Here is an 18,866-nt window from a genome sequence, read left to right on the forward strand (position 1 = left end):
AGCACACAAGGTGTTCCTTCGGTATTCGGGAGTTGCATAATCTCATAGTTAGAGGAACATGTATAAGTCATGAAGAAAGCAATAGCAATAATACTAAATGATCATTATGCTAAGCTAACGGATGGGTCTTGTCCATCACATCATTCTCTAATGATGTGATCCCGTTCATCAAATGGCAACACATGTCTATGGTTAGGAAACTTAACCATCTTTGATTAACGAGCTAGTCAAGTAGAGGCATACTGGGGACACTATGTTTGTCTATGTATTCACACATGTACTAAGTTTCCGGTCAATACAATTCTAGCATGAATAATAACATTTATCATGATATAAGGAAATATAAATAACAACTTTATTATTGCCTTTAGGGCACATTTGGTGTATAGCGGCGTGGGCATCTTGGTTTAGCCTAGTTATAGGGAGTCTCTATGTCTTGGTTGGGGCGGCGAGGTAGTGGCGTTGCCCCAATATAGGAATAATGTCCTACCCATCCTATCCCTATTCTATTGGTGTGCTTAGCGTCGATGTATGGCATGTGGAGGTGTGTCTTCGATGGATTTTTCTGGATCCGGTCGTCATTGGTTTCCAGTGGATCTGTCTGGATTTAGTCGACGTTCATGGTCTTTTGAACATTTACATGTTCTCTTCCGCATCTTCTCTCTGGGGCGGCTATTTTCAATGTAGACTACGACGTCTGCGTCTTCTGGTCTACATCGACGACTTTCCGGCCGCTACTTCTACAAGCTCCTGGGTTTTAACAATTTAGCTCCTTCGAGACAAGGCCCAGAGGTGGCATCCAGCTTTGTTCAAGGCACGCAGCCGGTGGATACATGAAGAAGATTTTAGGACCCATAAGGATTTGGATGTAATCTTTTTTGTATAGAAGTGTGTTTGTAAGGAGTTAGGATACTTAATGTATGCCCTTAGGCCTTTCACACAAAAATGTAATTTGTATGTACATTTACTGTGCAACTACTTATGTTACACAGTAAATTGTATAATGTACACAAGTTGCATGTCAACCCACTATTTAGGAGCATAATGGCAATCAAATTTAATATACTTCTAAAATACATTTACAATTAAACCACTTTAATACCTTTACAACTCTTTTCAGGTTGCGGTATTTTGGATTTTAAATTGATTTTAACGTAAACCTGAAAAGTGTTTACAATAGTTAACATTATAGGACGTAAGTTATATGGAAAATTCTAGACCGTGTTTTGTTTTGTCTTGTTGAGTCCAACGAGCAGGGCTATACAATCTCCCGATCGAGAGTAAATTTTGGACAAATTCCATCTGATTTCACTGACGGACGGGTTTTCTCCCTAGTATAATTAATTAAATAAAAGGGAAATCATAAATCCAATACAACAATGAATAGCCAGCTTAGCGTTGTTTTATTTTGTTTTCTTTCACTGAGACAAATGTGATGTACCAACTGGCACAACATCCTTGATCGAAAAAATAAAGAGTCTATTTACATAGAAAAATGTTCCTTATATGTAAATAAAATAATTACCCTTCTATTCGAATCCAAATCTGATAATAGATGGATATTGTAATAATTTGTGTGTAAGGTTTATGATATCTTCGATAATATATCTAATTTGCTTACTGCGGGGTTATCTTTATATTCAGTTAGGTGTTTCTATCAATTTTGGAATATTTTACTCCCTCCTTCACATAATATAAGATTGATTTGCAAGCTGAGGGAGTAGATGTTACAATGCTTTGAAAGTTAGGATGGTAAGTACACCACACGTGCCCAATATCAAATATTGACAATGGTTCCCGGCATTGTGTGGATATTCCTATGTGTTGGAGCAGGATGAGTAAGAACACAACACATATTTATTCCGATGTTGTCGGTGGTTTAAGGCATTGTCTTAATAATCCACAATACTCCAGGCATGAATTCCAAGGTAGTCTCAGTACATTTAAAAAAAATACTCCTTCTATAAAGAAGTATAAGATCGTTTAGATCATTAATATATAATGATCTAAACAATTTTATATTTCTTTACAGAGGAGGTATTTGATTTTAATCAAAGTCAAGCTGTTGCTATTCGCCACTACTATTTCATTATTCGCTCCAACATGCAAGTACCGTGGTTTTTTTTACCCACACTTTAATTTTATTTGTTTACTAGGCTAAGCAACCAAAGAGCCCGTCCAGCCTCAATGCAGGGTGAAGTTTTCCGACAAAACCTTATATCCCTCGACCTCGCACTATGGTAACAAGAAAAAAAAGGGTTAGCATGTCTTGTGTCATTGACGGGTGACCCCGGACTACCCATGTCATTCTGGGCGCGAGGGGTGCCATTTTGTCAAAACTAAACAAAATTGTGTCATTCTGTCAAATTTTCATGAAACTAACCCAAGGTTTTCAGCGTGGCGCGCATAACCTACAGTTAGCACAAACTAAATTTCACTGTATTTGATTAGAACCTTGATTTAGCTAAATTTAAGTTAATTTACAATAGAGCAGAGCATGAGAGAGCTGTTTGTAGTCGTTGCTAGATTTTCTACGGACCTGGATGTAATTTTTACTTCTGTTTTTTCTATACTACTTGATAATTGATGAATACTACTCTCTTCGTCCCATAATATAAGAACGTTTTTTATACTAGTGACGCTCTTATATTATATGGGACAGAGGGAGTACATCGGAAGTTTTGTAAAAAAAAGAAAGAGAGTTTGTTTTGTTTGAGCCGGCCGAGTGCACACATGAGATATGCACGGGGTGGGTTGGTGGGTGGCTGCAACGTTCTAGAATCTTCACAAACCCTCAACAAGGTTCCCCTCCCTCCCCTCCCCTGCTCCCCCTCTGTTCCTCCGCCCCCTCATCGCAGCCGCCTCTCTCCCGACCAAAAGCCCTAGCTAGCTAGACCCACCCCATCCATGGCGACCATCCCCACCACCGGCTCCGCCTCCCTCCTCCGGGGCTCCGCCGCCCTCCAGGTACCCTGATCCATCCAATATCTCTTTCTTTCTTTCTCCTCGTCCCGCCGGCGGCCGCCGTATCTTCTTCTTTTGTTCCGCTCAAAGCTGACCCCTTTTTCTTGCTCCTGCGCGGCAGAGGGACGGGAGGTCAACCAGGCCGTCGTCGGCGGCCAGGCCGCTGCCGGGGCGACGCGCGCGCTCGTTGTCGGTCGTGCGCGCCTCCGCCAAGGACATCGCCTTCGACCAGGCGTCGCGCTCCGCCCTCCAGGCCGGCGTCGAGAAGCTCGCCGCCGCCGTCGGCGTCACCCTCGGCCCCAGAGGTTGCGCCGCGATCTCCCCTGCATGATCCCCCACTTCCCTTTGGTCCAAGTTTCATGTCGCTGTCGGCTCTTGTCTCTAGTGCCCCACGAATCTGTCTTTGGATGATGCCGAAACTTGGCAGTATACTGGTTATCTAATGATTAACACATGATCTAAATCTTATCTGTGGTAGGATGTTTTATGTATGATTTAGTTGAGGTAAAATTTTCAAGATTTAGGATTTATAAGGCTGAATGTATGCTTCCGCTCATTTAGAGGTTTATTTAGTTTAGGCACAAATCTGAAGGCCTTTTTATTTATAAGGCTATATGGTGTACTCCGTATGTGTGAGCTTATCACAGTTGACCGCAATCTATTGATGTTAGGATGGCCTCGTAGGTTCTGATGTGCCATTCCTTTGGGAATTTCTGGTTAATTGGTACATATGTATATCTGTGTGATTTGTCCCCTCTGCTTGTACAAGGCTGGCTTGGTTCTTACCTGACCTCTCATTGCTCTGGTTTCATTGCAGGAAGGAATGTCGTTTTGGACGAGTTTGGCAGCCCCAAAGTGGTCAATGATGGAGTTACAATCGCCCGGGCTATTGAGCTTGCTGATCCCATGGAGAATGCTGGTGCTGCTTTGATTCGTGAAGTAAGCATTATGTTCTTGTTCTCTGTCACGCACAAATCAAAACCAATATGTGTTTTCTGGATGAGAAAAATTAATTATCACTTGTTTCCTTACCTTGCACGTTTTTTTATCTGTCAAATGCAAGGTTGCTAGCAAGACAAATGACTCGGCGGGTGATGGGACCACGACCGCATCTGTTCTGGCTCGTGAGATCATTAAACTGGGATTGCTGAGTGTTACCTCAGGGGCAAATCCAGTGTCAATTAAGAAGGGCATAGATAAGACTGTGCAAAGTTTAGTTGAGGAACTCGAGAAGAAGTCACGACCTGTGAAGGGCAGCGGGGACATTAAAGGTGAGATGCTGCTTTGTAATGGTGATGATTTCGATGCTTTCGTCTAAAGTGACCCTGATAGCTTGCTCTCTGTACAAGGAAGGAATATATTGTAAAACTCTTTGCTCTTCCATTTCAGCTATTGCTGCCATATCTGCTGGAAATGATGACTTTATTGGTACCATGATCGCGGAGGCTATTAACAAAGTTGGCCCTGATGGTGTCCTCTCGATTGAGTCATCATCGTCGTTTGAGACCACTGTTGAAGTTGAAGAAGGAATGGAGGTAAGCACCCCAACCAAGCAACCAAGCACTGCTATCTTGTTTCTTCCGATGCGTGGTTTAGTATTTACATTACTTTTTTTGTGATGCTGAAGTGGTAACTTGTTTTCACCTAATTGTACAGATTGACAGAGGATACATCTCTCCTCAGTTTGTCACAAACTCTGAGAAGTCAGTTGTTGAGTTTGAAAACGCTAGAGTTCTTGTCACTGATCAGAAGATTTCCTCAATCAAAGAAATCCTTCCTTTGTTGGAGCAAACTACGCAGTTGAGAGCACCACTTCTCATAATTGCAGAGGACGTATCTGGTGAGGCTTTGGCAACTCTAGTTGTCAACAAGCTTAGAGGAATTCTGAATGTAGCTGCGATTAAAGCTCCTGGTTTTGGTGAAAGGCGCAAGGCTCTCCTTCAGGACATTGCCATTGTTACAGGTGAGACTAGTTTCTGCTAGGCTGCTTGGGCTTTGGTTTTTATTCTCATGATGCTCATCTTTGTACACCAAAAGCTCTTTTTTCTCAGTCAAATACTTTATCTTGCTATCCCCTGTTTCTCCTGTCTCTTTATAGATTACGTTTGACTGTAACATAGTCTTGGGTTTGCACATCACCTATTGTACTAAATAGAATACGGAAGCTATAGTATTTTGAATACCGCCTTTTGTATTGGTAGGAGTGGTGCCAACTGCTAGGTGATAGAAACACCATCGATTTCGTTATACTTTCAAGTTTCCAGTTCAGAAGTTAAAACAAAAACAACCCTTGTTTGCTCTACAACTGGGGTTCCAGCTCTTTATTGTTATATAATCTGGAATATACTCATCTGCTCTTCTCTGTCTTATCAGGTGCTGAATTTCAAGCCAAAGATCTTGGCCAACTGATCGAGCAGACAACAGTGGAGCAGCTCGGCATAGCCAGGAAGGTGACAATCTCCGGGTCATCCACAACCATAATAGCAGATGTTGCCACCAAGGATGAGATCCAGGCCAGAATCGCACAGCTGAAGAGAGAGCTTTCTCAGACAGACTCCACATATGATTCTGAGAAGCTGGCAGAGAGAATAGCAAAGCTCTCTGGCGGAGTTGCCGTGATCAAGGTTGGAGCTGCAACCGAGACGGAGCTCGAGGACCGCAAGCTCCGCATAGAGGATGCCAAGAATGCAACTTTTGCAGCCATTGAGGAAGGTATAGTACCTGGAGGTGGTGCGGCCTATGTTCACCTGTCCACATTTGTACCAGCCATCAAGGAGAAGCTGGATGACCCTGAGGAGCGCCTCGGTGCTGATATCATTCAGAAGGTATTACTCCAAACGGAAACAACAATACTGCAAATATAAGTGCTGTAGTAGTTTGTAGTGTCAAACAATTGGATTGTTTATTACATTGTTCGTGTAAGAGCAGTTAGCAGTTTAACTTTGTCATTTTGCTTTCATCTAACATCATTCACAAGTCAGTGGTAACTTGAGCATTTAACTGTTCTTTTACCTGACTGACGAGACTGCATTGGTGATCTGCAGGCTCTAGTGGCACCCGCATCGTTGATAGCACACAATGCGGGAGTCGAAGGGGAGGTGATCGTGGAGAAAATCAAGGACAGCGAGTGGGAGTTTGGATACAACGCGATGACCGACAAGCATGAGAACCTGGTAGAGGCTGGCGTCATCGACCCCGCGAAGGTGACGAGGTGTGCCCTGCAGAACGCGGCGTCGGTGGCCGGAATGGTCCTGACCACGCAGGCGATCGTCGTGGAGAAGCCTAGCAAGAAGGCCCCCGCGCCCGCCGGGATGCCCCAGGGCATGATGTAGAAGCGCAATGATACGTAGCAACCTGGGGGCATGCAATTTTAGGGGCAGTGGGAGTGATCATTTCTCCAAGGGAGATAACTGTGGGTACCTCGAGAAATCATTGGTGTGTAATGGATAGTGATGACCTGTTCTATTGTCTATTTGGTACCGCTAATATCGTGAAAACTATTTTGCCTAGCTGAGTTTGAGAAGAGTAATAAATGAGTAAAGTTGAGCATGCCCCTGATTTTTCTCTTGATTGTTTGATCTGGGATTTTAGGCAACAACTGGATGTTCTCTCTAGGGGAATGAAAGCATGTAGGCAGGCAGCTTTGGCTCAAAGCCTGAACACTTTTTATAAACACTGTATCATGCTTGCAAAATTCTTTTTTCTCTCTCTTGTTATTTCTAGCTTAATCTATTCTGTGTTATGGTTTTTGCTGTTCTACATCGAAATATTCCTCAATGGTAGTCCTGTTTCCTACATTTTCTTTACCTTCAAATATTAGTTTGGTTTTATACATGTTTTTCCTACATGCCCTAATCGCTGTGATCCATTGAACGGCAATGCGGCTTTGCTGATGCACAACAAGATTGTGTATCACAACTCAAAGCTCTTGGACCAGTGCCTTTCTGTTGTGCTTCCATCTGATCTAATGGATTAATCCGAATTATTATTCATTTGATGAATATTGTGTGAGACACCAAGCCAAAAATGCGCAAGCGCCGCCGCGCACACCTCAGCCTGCGTTGCCATTCTCACACAAGGAGTAGATGACACTGAGCATAGCTTTGGTTGATATAATAGTTCGTCTTGTCTCTGTAGTGCTTACTTTTGGTAGTTGCTCTGAAATTTTTAACAGTGACACCCTTATGTATGTTCTGGACATAGGAAAAGTTCATTTTAAACCTTGAACTCGTAGAGGTTCGGCAAATCAAACCCTCAAGTCGAAATCCCTGTCGTCAGCGGAGCGCGAGCTTGTAACGCTAAAAAAAAATGCACGCTAGCTACACATCGAACCCAGGATCGGGGCAACATATACGATGGTACTACCAGTTCAGCCACCCACTGAATCTATTCAATTAGCAACACAAAGCAATTTATGCCTAAAAAAAAGATTCATTTGCACTAGCACATAGGACATATTTTTATAGGAGAAGCCCACCCGGATGAGGCACCACAAATTCGCTCCCGAACGAGTCGAACCGTGGCCGCAGGGTTTGCCATCGCGTCCCTTGCCACTAGGCTACAACCTAGTCCTCAATATACGCCTAAAGAAAAGCTACACAAAACTATAAGAATCAACACCAGATTCGATTTTTTTTAAATTTCGAATGCAAAAAATGTTTTGATTCTTTTTGAGTGTTTGTAAAAAGCGACCACATTTCAAATTTGTGAACAAATTTACGAAACTAAATTTGGAGAATTCAAGCAAACTTTTGGAACATGCACATTTTTTAAAACACCCAAACAAAATTAGAAAAACGAAGATTCTTTAAAATTCGCAAACAATTTTGTCGGAGTAAATGACCACGGGTAGCCTCATCAGTCTTCCCGGGTATTTCAAGGCATCGGGGCCGGCTGCGCCCCTTAGGCACCAAGGACGAAGCGCCGCCTCCCTGGGGCCGGTTGGTCCAAGCGGTCGGCTACCAGAGGCCGGGGACTCCAGAAGACCGCCTCGAGGTGGGCCGACTGCTAGCAGGCGCCCCCTCGTGCCCTCAAAGTTTACACCCACATAAACACGACTAGACGGGGCGTGGCTACAGTGCAGCCTGCCACCCTCGATTCCAGGGCCAAGCGTGGTCACAGTGCAGCGTACCGGACGGACATCCCTCGCCTGGCGCGGCACTGTGGCCACCCAGGCCATGACATCATCCATGACAGAGAAGGCCATGCTCCCACGACGGGCTGTTGGTACGGCCCGCAGGCGGCGGGCCCTACCTGTCCGTGAGAAGCCAGGAGGCGGCGAGCCCCGGACAGCCGGCTCAGGGGGGCCGACTCCTGACCAGGCGGCCCTCCCCTCCCTTGAAGTCTGTGCGCCATTAATCAGAAGAGACGGGGAGTGGCTACAGTGATCTCCCACCAGGCGGCGGGACTGTAGCCACACCTTCCCCGACAAAGCAAGCATCATCAGCAACACAGCTACAGTGCTAAGCAGCCGGCAAGACCCGCGAGCGGCGGGCGCGGCCTGTCGGCCAAGTACAAGACAGCCGGCGGGTCCCCCCAAGCGGCGGGCCCTAGCTGCCGGCGAAGAAGCCGACGACCATAGACATTGACAGCTGGGTCCTACACCCGGCCAGATTACCTTTGTACCCCTGGGAGGTAGGCCTATATAAACCCCCCAGGGCACCCATGCAAAGGGTTGAGCCCCTGAGATACACACACCCACCACGTAGAGAGAAGAGAGAGCTAGCCTTGCCCTTCTTCCTCCTTTAGCAAATAGCTCAAGGAGCACTTGTAGCTACTTGTTGATTTAGTGATCATGCGGAGACCCCGCATAACAGGACTAGGGGTGTTATCTCCTAGGAGAGCCCCAAACCTGAATAAAGTGCGCCGGCGTTCGTGTCTACGCCTTATCCCGTTTCCAGGCACCGGCGATGTCTTACTAGCTCCCACCATGATAGCCATCCTTTGGCATATGTCGCACCAAACCCCCGACAAATTTTGAAACAGGAACGTTTTTAAACTCCTGATTTTTATTGAAAACACGGGCATTTTTAGAATTTTATGAAATATAGGATTTTTTTAAACTCCAGAACAAAATTAGAACACACCAACATTTTTTATTTTTGTGATTTTTTTCTGAAACTGAACTAATTTTTGAAATCACAAAGATTTCTTTAAAAAGTTGTTAAAATCTAAAAAGTACATTCTGAACAAATTTTCAAAATAAGGAACATTTTTTTAAATTCTGGCTATCGACAACACAAAGTCTCGGGTTCAAGCCAACCCTGCGGCTTATTTTTTTAACAGAAAAAAAATAAAGCAGGCCGGCCCAGCAGGGAGCAGGGTGTGCGTCTGCGTTTTAATACAAAAAGGAATACACATTGAACATATTTTAATATACATTGAACATTTTTGTAATATACAATGAACATTTCTTAAATACACATTAAACATTTGTGTGATATATGCTAAACAATTTGTAAATACACAATGAACATTACTGTGATATACGCTGAACAATTTGAAAATACACAATGAACATTACTGTGATATACGCTGAACAATTTGAAAATACACAAAAAAAGAAGAAAGTAAAACTAAACAGAAGAAACACAGATTGTTCGTCGTATTAAAGTATTATTAATGAAAAAAACACACAATGAAACATTTCCTTATAATGTATTAATGGAAGAAAAAGGAAAACAAAAAAAGAAAAGAAAGGTAAACCGAAAGAAAAAGGCAGGAAGAACATGAAAGAACCAGAAAAAGAAACCTAAAAGATAAAATAAAAGAAAAGATCAACAAAAGAAATGAACGAAAAAATAAAGCAGTGAACGGGCAGCGCGGCCGCGAAATGGGCCGGCCCACGTGCGGGCGTAGTCACTGCTGCGGGCGGCAAATAGGTTCCGCCATGAATCCCGGCCATCCTTTGCAATCCCTGTTTGGCAAACGACTCCAGGGTTTGATTTAGACCGGGATTGCATAGTTTAGGGTGCAAACGACAGGGATTTAGACTTGAGGGTTTGATTCGCCGAACCTCTACAAGTTCAAGGTATAAAATGGACTTTTTTCTCTGGGACATATTGCCATTGCTTTTGAACGCATACATGTGCCGCTGTTGCACTCATACAGTCATACTATGATGGAACTAGGATTTAATATTCTGAATAATTTGCTGAAACTGCACATATTTCAACACTTAAGAGTTCTAATCCTTCAAAAATTCCTATGGAAATCCCTTAAATCATATAGGCCCCGAGATTAAAGAAGCCTGCGCACATATAGCATAGGCAGAAGGAGTGCTGTGATCACAATTAACGTTTACATTCCCAGTCCCCGCAAAAAAAAAAAAAAAAAAAAAACGTTTACATTCCCAGAAGGCATGGCGGGCGATAAGCTATACCAACACTCCAGCAGTTCATTGTTGCCGACACTGGAGCCAGCCCGAGCCCCGAGTGGCGCGTCTTCGGTCAACCACCGGGAGAGGCAGGGATTGCTGGCGTCGAGCATGGAACAATGAAGAAGCAGATGCACCATATAGCATTACTGACTTGTAAGAGGAAAACAGAGAGTTAGGAGTTTGTTTACCACTCCGAAGTATAGGCTTATAGTAAAAGATTAATGACAATGCATGGAGGCATGCACTTGGTACGTACAGTAGGTGCAACAAGCTAGGCAAACCTGAGATGGGTAGATAGAGGAGGACCTCAAGAAGTTTAGGAAAATGTAGACGGCACGAGCGCTGACGGACTTTGTGGATAATCCGACGGCTTCATCTTGACGGGTCCCTCATATTTTGTCAGTTGCAAGGAGAGATTGGCACTTCTAGGGTGGGTAGCTACTTGGTCTCTGATGGCACGCTCCACATCCTGCACGTCCGTTTGAGTAGAGTTTTGACAGCTGATGCTGACAGCAACTTGCGTGAGGTTACAAGGGAACTTGCCGATGCCATGCTCCATCATCGTCTCTGCAGCGTTGAACTCGAGCCGAAGCTTGAGGAGCTTGGGCATGGCTCCTTCTTGGAAGTGCAGCCACATCCCGCCAAAGAGCCACTTGAACGAGGCCACCTCAAGGCTCTGGAATCCGACGCTGCTGACAATGCTTCCACTCCCTTCACGCTCCCATGATAGCAAGTTGAGAACGGTTAGCTTGGGCAATTCACCAAGGACAAGAACATCCGTTGCTTCGATTTTACGAATTGCAAAATCCAAGTGGGTGAGGCTGTCCAGTGAGGCCCAACTCTCTGGAACCCGTGGGAGGAGTTTTGTCAGTTCAAATCTTCGGAGCTCAGGCCATGGCTCCCATTCATCCAGACCGCACAGGTCACTTTCAATGATGAGTGACTCGAGGTTATATTTTCGGAGCTCATTAAGGAAAGGTATAACACCATGTGTATTGCCACCTCTATTAGCTCTCACACCAAGCATCCTTAGCTTCTTCGACCTAAACAGCAATGTTGCCACATCATCACGCGACCTTTCGTCAGTAATATCAATGGTGGACAGTTCCTCCAAGTTTTGGACATGCTCATCATAGGAACATATGGCATGATCCTCCAAGTCGACAGGAGCAAATGTCAGACCATCACCAAGCATAGACACTAGGTTTGGCATTCGATCCATACGAATAGGCAACCCTTGCACACCGGTTCGCCTTATATCCAATGTTTGCAGGTGATCGAATTCTCCCATTCTCTCTATGTCCTTGCTACGGATTCTAGTCCCTTTAAGTCCCAAGTATCTCAGTAGGAACAAACTTCCAATTATAAAATATGATGTACTCTTAGAACCTTCCAGATCCAATACTCTGATAAGTTTGAAGGCCCGAAGATCAGGTAACCCATTAGAGGCCCCAAAAGCTAGGAGTGATCGCACTCTACATAGGTGCACATTGCTTGACACCAAGTTGTCAGATCTGCCTTCAACACAGCACTGGAGCGACAATCGCCGAACCGTTTCGTAACACAAAAATGGTTCGGGCGTCAACCCGGCAACCGCTCTCTCCATGAGCGACCATGGCAGAGCCACTTCCAATGGTCGCACGGGCTTTAGCTCTGCACCCACTGTAACAAAATTCTCTTTGCTTGCCAAGCATGCCAGGAAATCAAGAACCACATCATGAACGGTACAACTCACTGCATGGTCATCTTCGTAGCCCAACACCGGCTGAATCAACCTCCTACTGATCAGCTCTTTAAAGTATCTCTCCCCTGTTGCCCACATGCTTTCTTCAAGACTTCCAGGGATAAATCCTTCAGCACGCCATAGCCGTATCAAGCGATCTTTCTTGATGATATAACCTTCGGGAAAAACACTCAAGTACAGGAAGCAAGACTGCAGTGGCACCGATAAGTCATCATAACTCATGCACAATATCTTTGTCATCGCTTCTGACCTGCAATCTGATTTACCAAGCATCTTGGGCTCTGCCAGTTTTGCTGATTTCCAGGATAATAAGCCTGATACAATAATTATTGCCAGTGGCACACCACCACAGATTTTCAACATGTCATCTGCCTCTCCATCAAATATTTCCTTGGACTCCATTCCGCTAGGAGGATTCACATCAAACATTCCCTTTAGTATTTTCTCAGAGTTGACTCTGCTAAGAGCCTTCACCTGGATGATTTCACTGGGATTTAAAGAGCAGGATTGGGCTACACTCATGCTGCAAGTTGTTGTTAATACCCTACTTCTAAGGTAATTTTCTGGTAAAGCACAATTGATTACTTTCCAGTCCCACGTACTCCATACGCCATCGATTATGATGAGATACCTAGTACATAAAGTTGTAAAAGTTAAGCATTATCAACAGCTATGATCAACATCACAAAAAATATATATGATCAATGTTAAACATATCATTTCATAGAAAACGAAAAAGTGAAGGAGAATATTATAAGAAGGTAAAACTGGGAAATTGTTGGATCTCAATTATACATATATTACAAATAGGGATCGATGATGTAGAACAGAAGAAATATAACAGAAATTCCATTCAAATAAGGTAAAATAACCAGTTGTTAGCAATATCATGCCAAGGAATTGAGAACATAGATCTAGTAGCCAAAAAGATGTCCAAATAAGAACACCCACAACATACTAATAAACCATTCATTCCATAAGAGTAAACTAAAATAAAATATATGAACAATTACCAAAACAATATATGAACAATTATCAAAACAATATATGAAATAGTAAGGTGTGAAGAGTTAAACCATACACGATCTTTTAACCATCCCATTAAACAAGTGAACCTTCCACTAAATTGTTAGTGGCGAAGAAGTTGTTATTCGAGGAGGCAAGAAACAACCACACATAGGAGGCAACATCCCCTCTCGTAGGGGCCGGGACTAGGGAAAATCCTTGCTTCCCTCGATCTCAGCAAGCGAGCCCATGGATTAGCCTCCCCTCTACCAGCCGCTCCGGCAATTACTGACGAGCAGGGAAGTCTTGGTGCCTCGGCTTCGCTTAGCAAATAGGTTAGGATTTTAGTCCTTGCAGGGGCGACACTTGAGCAGATGGCGGCACTTCTTCTGAGTCAGTCTTCTGGGCTCTGATCCTCCTCAAGTTATTAGATGGAGCTATGCTGTAGATTTGTGCTAGCTCCTTGGGGTCGCAACATTAGGGTTTCTCATCGTGCCTACACGATTGGGTGCTAGTTTCTTCAGACCGATTCAACGGTTCAATGACGACCATTGCGGCTTCGGAGCACTGGTCTTTAGGGGCATGTGCACGAAGACTTCCGGACTGTCATCGATAAGGTGAGGCCGACTCCAATATGGGAGGGGCTATTGCGATGCGTCGGCGGCTCATTCTGCTAGTAGCTGTTGTAATTGTTGTACAATGACCACGATGTAATATTTTTATTAGGTTTTGGGTAATTTGTTCTTATAGTGAACTTTCACAATAGATATGAGTCATTTTTGCAAAAAAGGAGGAGGCAATAACCCTTCGTGTTCGTGTCGCATTCTAGGTGAAACCAGCGGTGACATAAAATTCATCGCCGCCACCTCTCCACCCTCCACCACTTCACTTGATGATGCTGCGAGGCACAGCCCGCTGCGACCGGAAGTGGCGGAGCTGCCTCCTCCCATGACGGCGTAGATTGTTGCTCAGATTTTGGGAAACGGCCCTGGGTTTCTCTGCGACTATGGCGGCCAATGCGGTAGCGAGATCTTCCCTGCTTCAACCCCACCGCTGTGGCGACCATAGAAATAAGACAGCGGTGGAGCACATACAAAACAGGGACCAGACTTGCTCGCTTTTCCTCTCCCATCACTAGTGGCCCCTTGGTCTTCCTCCTAGTGGCTCTCAACATGAGCTCTATATATGCCGTCTAGGGCTAGGGGTGTTGGGAACTCGGTGCAGAGCAGCGAACCCCCAGGGCTTTAGGCACCGCTAAGCAGTGTCAAAGGCTGATGGAGTAGAAGGATGGCGGGTGGCTAGCATCGTCGGATCTGACCAAATATGTTGCTGGATTTGGCTGGTTATCAGGTGCTTCAGTTGATATGCTTGCCGCCTCCGCACAATGTGGTTGGTGGCAACGGCTATGCTTGGGTTCCGTAGGTTAGGCATGGTGGTTTCAAGCCGATGGCGGGCTGCATGTTGTGGCGTTCGTGTAGGTGGTGGAAGGTCTTTGTCTCAAGGCAAACACCTATATTCAGCGTTTTGGCCGGAGGTAGCGACGACAACATGTCGGTTTCCATGTTGGGGGTGCTACTTTGAGTTTGTCTCTCCTGACCTAGGCTGCGGTGGAAACACTTGTTGCTAGTGGGCCCGGCTATAAAGGCGCTTTGGTGCCGCTTCCTTCTCGAAGGCGTCGCTTAGAGCTGTTCCGAATGGTGTGATCTATGGCAGCCTGCCTCGTGTGGATGTCAACGTGGCTGCTCTGGATCTGTTGATGTGGAATTGTTGCAATAATGACAATTGCGAAGTTAGTAGAGTCTCAGCAGGGCATCAGTAGTTGGATGCTTACGACGTGTCTGAGAGGTTTCTTCCACATCACCATGTCGTCATGAAGTCAGAGCTCCCTCGGAGGAGCCTAGGCGGTGAAGATGACAAGCGTTTGGTGGTCTTCATGGAGTACCTGGTCAACATAAACCATGCATATCTCTTCTGCAATGTTTGTCGTCCAGGTCGAAGACGACTCGGCATTGGTGGGGGTTGGCTGACTGTTTGGCATGGATCGACATAGGGTTCGTGTGGTTGTTGCGGCAAAGGCTTTGTCGGTGATGATCTGTAGTGAAGTCGGAGACACTGACTCAAGAAGGGGTGATGACGATTACATGTGTAGTCAACCCCGACAAGTTCTCATCTTGGTGGCCTGTGTGTGTTTTGTGTTCGTAGCCAGGTCGGTCACTGGTGTTCTTTGTGGTCACCTCCACGATGCTCCATGACGTTATTTATGAGCATTTGTAATGGCTTTCGTATAACTTACAATTCAAGGCATAGTGCATTGTTTAGTTGTGAAGGAATGTAGCTACTTGGTCTAGATGGAGTTCAACCTTAACAAGTCTTCACTGAAATACTGGTATATCAAAACAGTGTTTGAAATAAAGGACAAAATGGGCTCTTGAGATCTGATGGGGGATTGCTGAAATATAAGGTGGGCCTTGGGCCCATCTAACAGTTTCAGAAAATCTACAAGGGCCTATGTGGGTTATATGCACTAGGAGTGGTGGGATGTTTAGTCCCACATTGCTAGTTGGAGAGGAGGTAAGGGATTCAATTCCACATGCTATTGGAGCTTGAGAAGAAAAGTGGTTCCCGCGCTCCTCCTCCGCCGCCTCACGACGCGACGCGACGCGACGCGGGTTGCGGGAATGAGTCGAGCCGAGCTCACACCTATGTGCTTATTTTCCTGGTCAGGAACAGAGGGTCTTTGACATATGGGGCCACGATCTGAGACGTCGGATCATGGGCTGTAACCGACTCGGACGTGTGTTCAGCCCACGTCTCTTCACGCGGCTGCGCCTATATATGTGAGGCGTCTGCCAACCCTAGCCGTCACGCGAAATAGATCACATCTGCTGCAGCCGGTGATCCCATCCCGTCCGTCACGTACAAGGTAGACGGGAGAGCAGGCCTCCGAAACCCCGTCTCTCCAGATTCTATAGGGCAGGCCTTGGTAAGACTACTGCCGAGAAACTCGAAGCCGAGAAGAAGACCACCAAGGATGTTGCTGCTGCCGCCACCGCGGCCTCTGCCTGGTTGATCGGAGGGTATAACATGTTTATCCCTCTCATGTTTATTTCTGTCTTAGCAGTACTAGCTATGTGTGTAGATGTTTCTATTATATGCGTAGTACATGCTAGTTTGGTTCATAATCAGTACGTCAGTAATTTTGTCAATGCCATAATCATGATTATTATCTGGATTAAATTAGTTAAAAAATTGCCTATTTACTCAGCAACCTCCATTATGCTCCTTGACGTTATCTATGGGCATTTGTAATGGTTTTCGTCTGGTTTTCTGTTATTTAACTGAATTATTCTTTTCTTCTTAATTAATAGAAATGGAAAATATTTTCCTTCATATCAAAAAATCATCTTGATGGAGCGATCAGGCCAGCATGTCGGTCAGCGTTGCACAGCGTGAAGTAGAGGCTCGCCGTAGTAGGATAGTGAAGCGTAACGGAAAAATAAAGGGGGGCGGTTGAGTGGTTACACGATGAGGTGGTCGCTACCAATAGTTGCTGACTGAGGTGACGACTGGAATTGTGGAGACAAAGACGCTATGGTGTCACGACCGATGGGCGGAAGGGGGTTGAATACACAGGAAGGAAAGTATGGAGAAATGAGAGAGATGAGTGCCGTCTGTGCCATATACCATCATTTCAAGCTAGTTGAAGTTTTAGTTGTAGGATACCAGCTGTTGACCTCTTTGTCTTAAGTCAAACTTCCCTATATTTGATCAAGTCTATATAAAAAATTTGGCACTATTCGTCACCCTAGTTGAGGAATAGTTATTCTCCACCCCTCTATTTTAACATCAATGCACCGTATTTTTAGTTCTGTAAATTTTATCTTATTTCATACGTAAAAAGAGAACGTAAGAAAATATATAATCACCGCAAAAATTATATTATGTTACGTAAAATTACGAACGTAAAAACATAGTATACAATATACATAAAATGCAACTTTTTAGGTCTTGTGACCTATATTTTTGTTTTCTTATGCTAAATTTTACGTGGTGAATCAATATGAATATAACTATGTGTATACCAAATGTATAATTTATTTATGAAACAGTCATAAAATTACCTCGGGTGAAGAGTAACTTATTCTGGAACCTGGGTGATGAATAGTATTTACAGATGTAACTATATTGTACAATGAATCTACTCAAACTGATTTTGTATTTACAGATGTTGATCTACTTCGCTGTAAATTCAGTCAAACTTAAAGAGGTATTGCTTAGGAAATTAGAGCTAATTGATGGTACAATTACAGGATTTTATCATGAGCGTGAGTGTGGCTTTGTTTTGGGTAACAGTTTACGGTCTATGCTAATTGATTGTACAATTCTTGTTTGCATCAGACCAAAAAGATGGATTATTCTGAATAAGTGATTTACTTTCCATGGGAAAGAGAAATACCTTTCTGTGCGAAGGCATCCTCGGAGATCAGTGATGATGGCTTGGATGCCACGAGATGTCGTCTTCGTCTTCACCTTCGCCTTCGCCTTCGTCTTTGCCTTATGTTCTTCCTTTATTTTTGGCGGGACTACCCGCTTTACTTGACGGAGTATATCCATTAGAGCGGTACTCACCGGTGTTCTCTGGCCAACAGAGACGAAAACCTGGCAGGTGAACTGCCCTTGAAGTTCTTCATAAATCCTCTTGGCAAGAGTAGTCTTACCAAGGCCTGCCGCTCCGACCATGGATACCACCTTCAGGCTCGCGTTCATGTCTGTCAGCTTCTTCACAATTGCTTGTGTTGGACCATCGACACCAACAAGGCCAACAGGGGTCTCCCGAAGAAGCAGTCGGCGGGGTTCGTCGCTGGGTACGCCATCAGCAGGCGAGACAGGGTCAGCAGGCTCTTTATTGACAAGTTCGTACCTTGTGCATAGCTCACACGCCTCGTCGATCTGGGTCGTGAAATCTTGCAATATTTCATCATTTGTCATGATATCTTCTTCTTCTAAACTTTCATTCTCCGGTTCTTCTAAACTTCCATTATCCGGTTCGTCCTTGTTCCTTCTTCGAAGCTTTGGATCGACCCAGTCTTCAATATCGACGACCAGCTGTCTCACTTGCTTCATCCACGCTTTGACTCGCCCATCTGCCTCCTGTTGCCCGGCAACTTTGTCGACGAACTCCCCACTGAGGCCCATCAAAGCTTCCAGCAAGCGTTCAACATGAGCTCGAGGCAAACCCTGAATATTTCGAGTATTCAGTTCGGTGAGCTTGTGGAGGAGAGAGTTCATCGACCCTCTTGAACAGCTCACCATAGGTACTACAACACCCTCCATGTGTGCTCTCTCCCTCCCTCTCTCTCTCTTTCCCCCACAACTTATGACGAATACCCACCCAACTACTGATACTGTTGAACAATCAACTAGAGAGGATGCAGAGTGCGCACCAACCACCAATTAATATATAACGAACCTACTAGTAAGTAGTACTAAAATGGACTCCTCACGTTGGCTCAGGGCATGCACACATACATATTGGTTTACAAGATAGTTTTAGCCCTCCACATCAGCTCGAGATGATTAATGTTTATCTATCAAGTAATCTTTGCATAGATGAAATTATGTGCTGATTAAAATTTTAATTAGAAAACATACAACTACGAGATGTCATGCATCTAGTAAAAGAGAAATTATTTGGCAAGAGATCATTTGTTGACTTTACTTTTTATTTATCTCAAATAAATAATTCCATCTTATAGTCTTATATTTGTTTACAGA

At 44.5% G+C, this 18,866-nt stretch overlaps 2 protein-coding genes across 4 annotated transcripts; one reads left to right on the top strand and one right to left on the bottom strand.

Annotated features, from left to right (window-relative positions):
• The first annotated feature begins 2,714 nt into the window (after window positions 1–2,714).
• LOC109744244 (ruBisCO large subunit-binding protein subunit alpha) lies at window positions 2,715–6,513 on the top strand. Its single transcript, XM_020303343.4, has 8 exons — window positions 2,715–2,967; window positions 3,086–3,269; window positions 3,782–3,903; window positions 4,028–4,235; window positions 4,354–4,499; window positions 4,621–4,927; window positions 5,338–5,789; window positions 6,009–6,513. Exons 1-8 carry the CDS (start codon window positions 2,908–2,910, stop codon window positions 6,294–6,296), a joined length of 1,767 nt encoding a protein of 588 aa, XP_020158932.1. The 5' UTR covers window positions 2,715–2,907; the 3' UTR covers window positions 6,297–6,513.
• A 3,569-nt stretch (window positions 6,514–10,082) lies between these two features.
• LOC109744242 (disease resistance protein RGA5) lies at window positions 10,083–18,530 on the bottom strand. Of its 3 annotated transcripts, none has more exons than XM_020303335.4 (3): window positions 17,548–18,530; window positions 10,624–12,717; window positions 10,083–10,492 (listed from the first exon to the last, which is right to left on the bottom strand). In XM_020303335.4, exons 1-2 carry the CDS (start codon window positions 18,423–18,425, stop codon window positions 10,659–10,661), a joined length of 2,937 nt encoding a protein of 978 aa, XP_020158924.1. In that variant the 5' UTR covers window positions 18,426–18,530; the 3' UTR covers window positions 10,083–10,492; window positions 10,624–10,658. The 3 variants fall into 3 exon arrangements, with proteins under 3 accessions (XP_020158924.1, XP_020158925.1, XP_073354585.1); XM_020303336.4 differs by having other exon boundaries at window positions 10,083–10,488; window positions 17,548–18,520; XM_073498484.1 differs by having other exon boundaries at window positions 10,083–12,717; window positions 17,548–18,519.
• Between the last annotated feature and the right edge of the window lie 336 nt (window positions 18,531–18,866).

Source organism: Aegilops tauschii, chromosome 5, assembly GCF_002575655.3.
Source record: "Aegilops tauschii subsp. strangulata cultivar AL8/78 chromosome 5, Aet v6.0, whole genome shotgun sequence".
NCBI classification, from domain to species: domain Eukaryota; kingdom Viridiplantae; phylum Streptophyta; class Magnoliopsida; order Poales; family Poaceae; genus Aegilops; species Aegilops tauschii.

What these genes read in the sequence shown, in the direction of transcription:
- LOC109744242 (XM_020303335.4), bottom strand. Translation starts at nt 18,425, where the DNA reads ATGGAGGGTGTTGTAGTACCTATGGTGAGCTGTTCAAGAGGGTCGATG. An exon ending in GGATGCCTTCGCACAGAAAG is followed by an intron (nt 12,718 to 17,547) that starts GTATTTCTCTTT and finishes TTTATGTACTAG; the next exon opens with GTATCTCATCATAATCGATG.
- LOC109744244 (XM_020303343.4), top strand. Translation starts at nt 2,908, where the DNA reads ATGGCGACCATCCCCACCACCGGCTCCGCCTCCCTCCTCCGGGGCTCC. An exon ending in GTGCTGCTTTGATTCGTGAA is followed by an intron (nt 3,904 to 4,027) that starts GTAAGCATTATG and finishes GTCAAATGCAAG; the next exon opens with GTTGCTAGCAAGACAAATGA. An exon ending in GGGCAGCGGGGACATTAAAG is followed by an intron (nt 4,236 to 4,353) that starts GTGAGATGCTGC and finishes CTTCCATTTCAG; the next exon opens with CTATTGCTGCCATATCTGCT.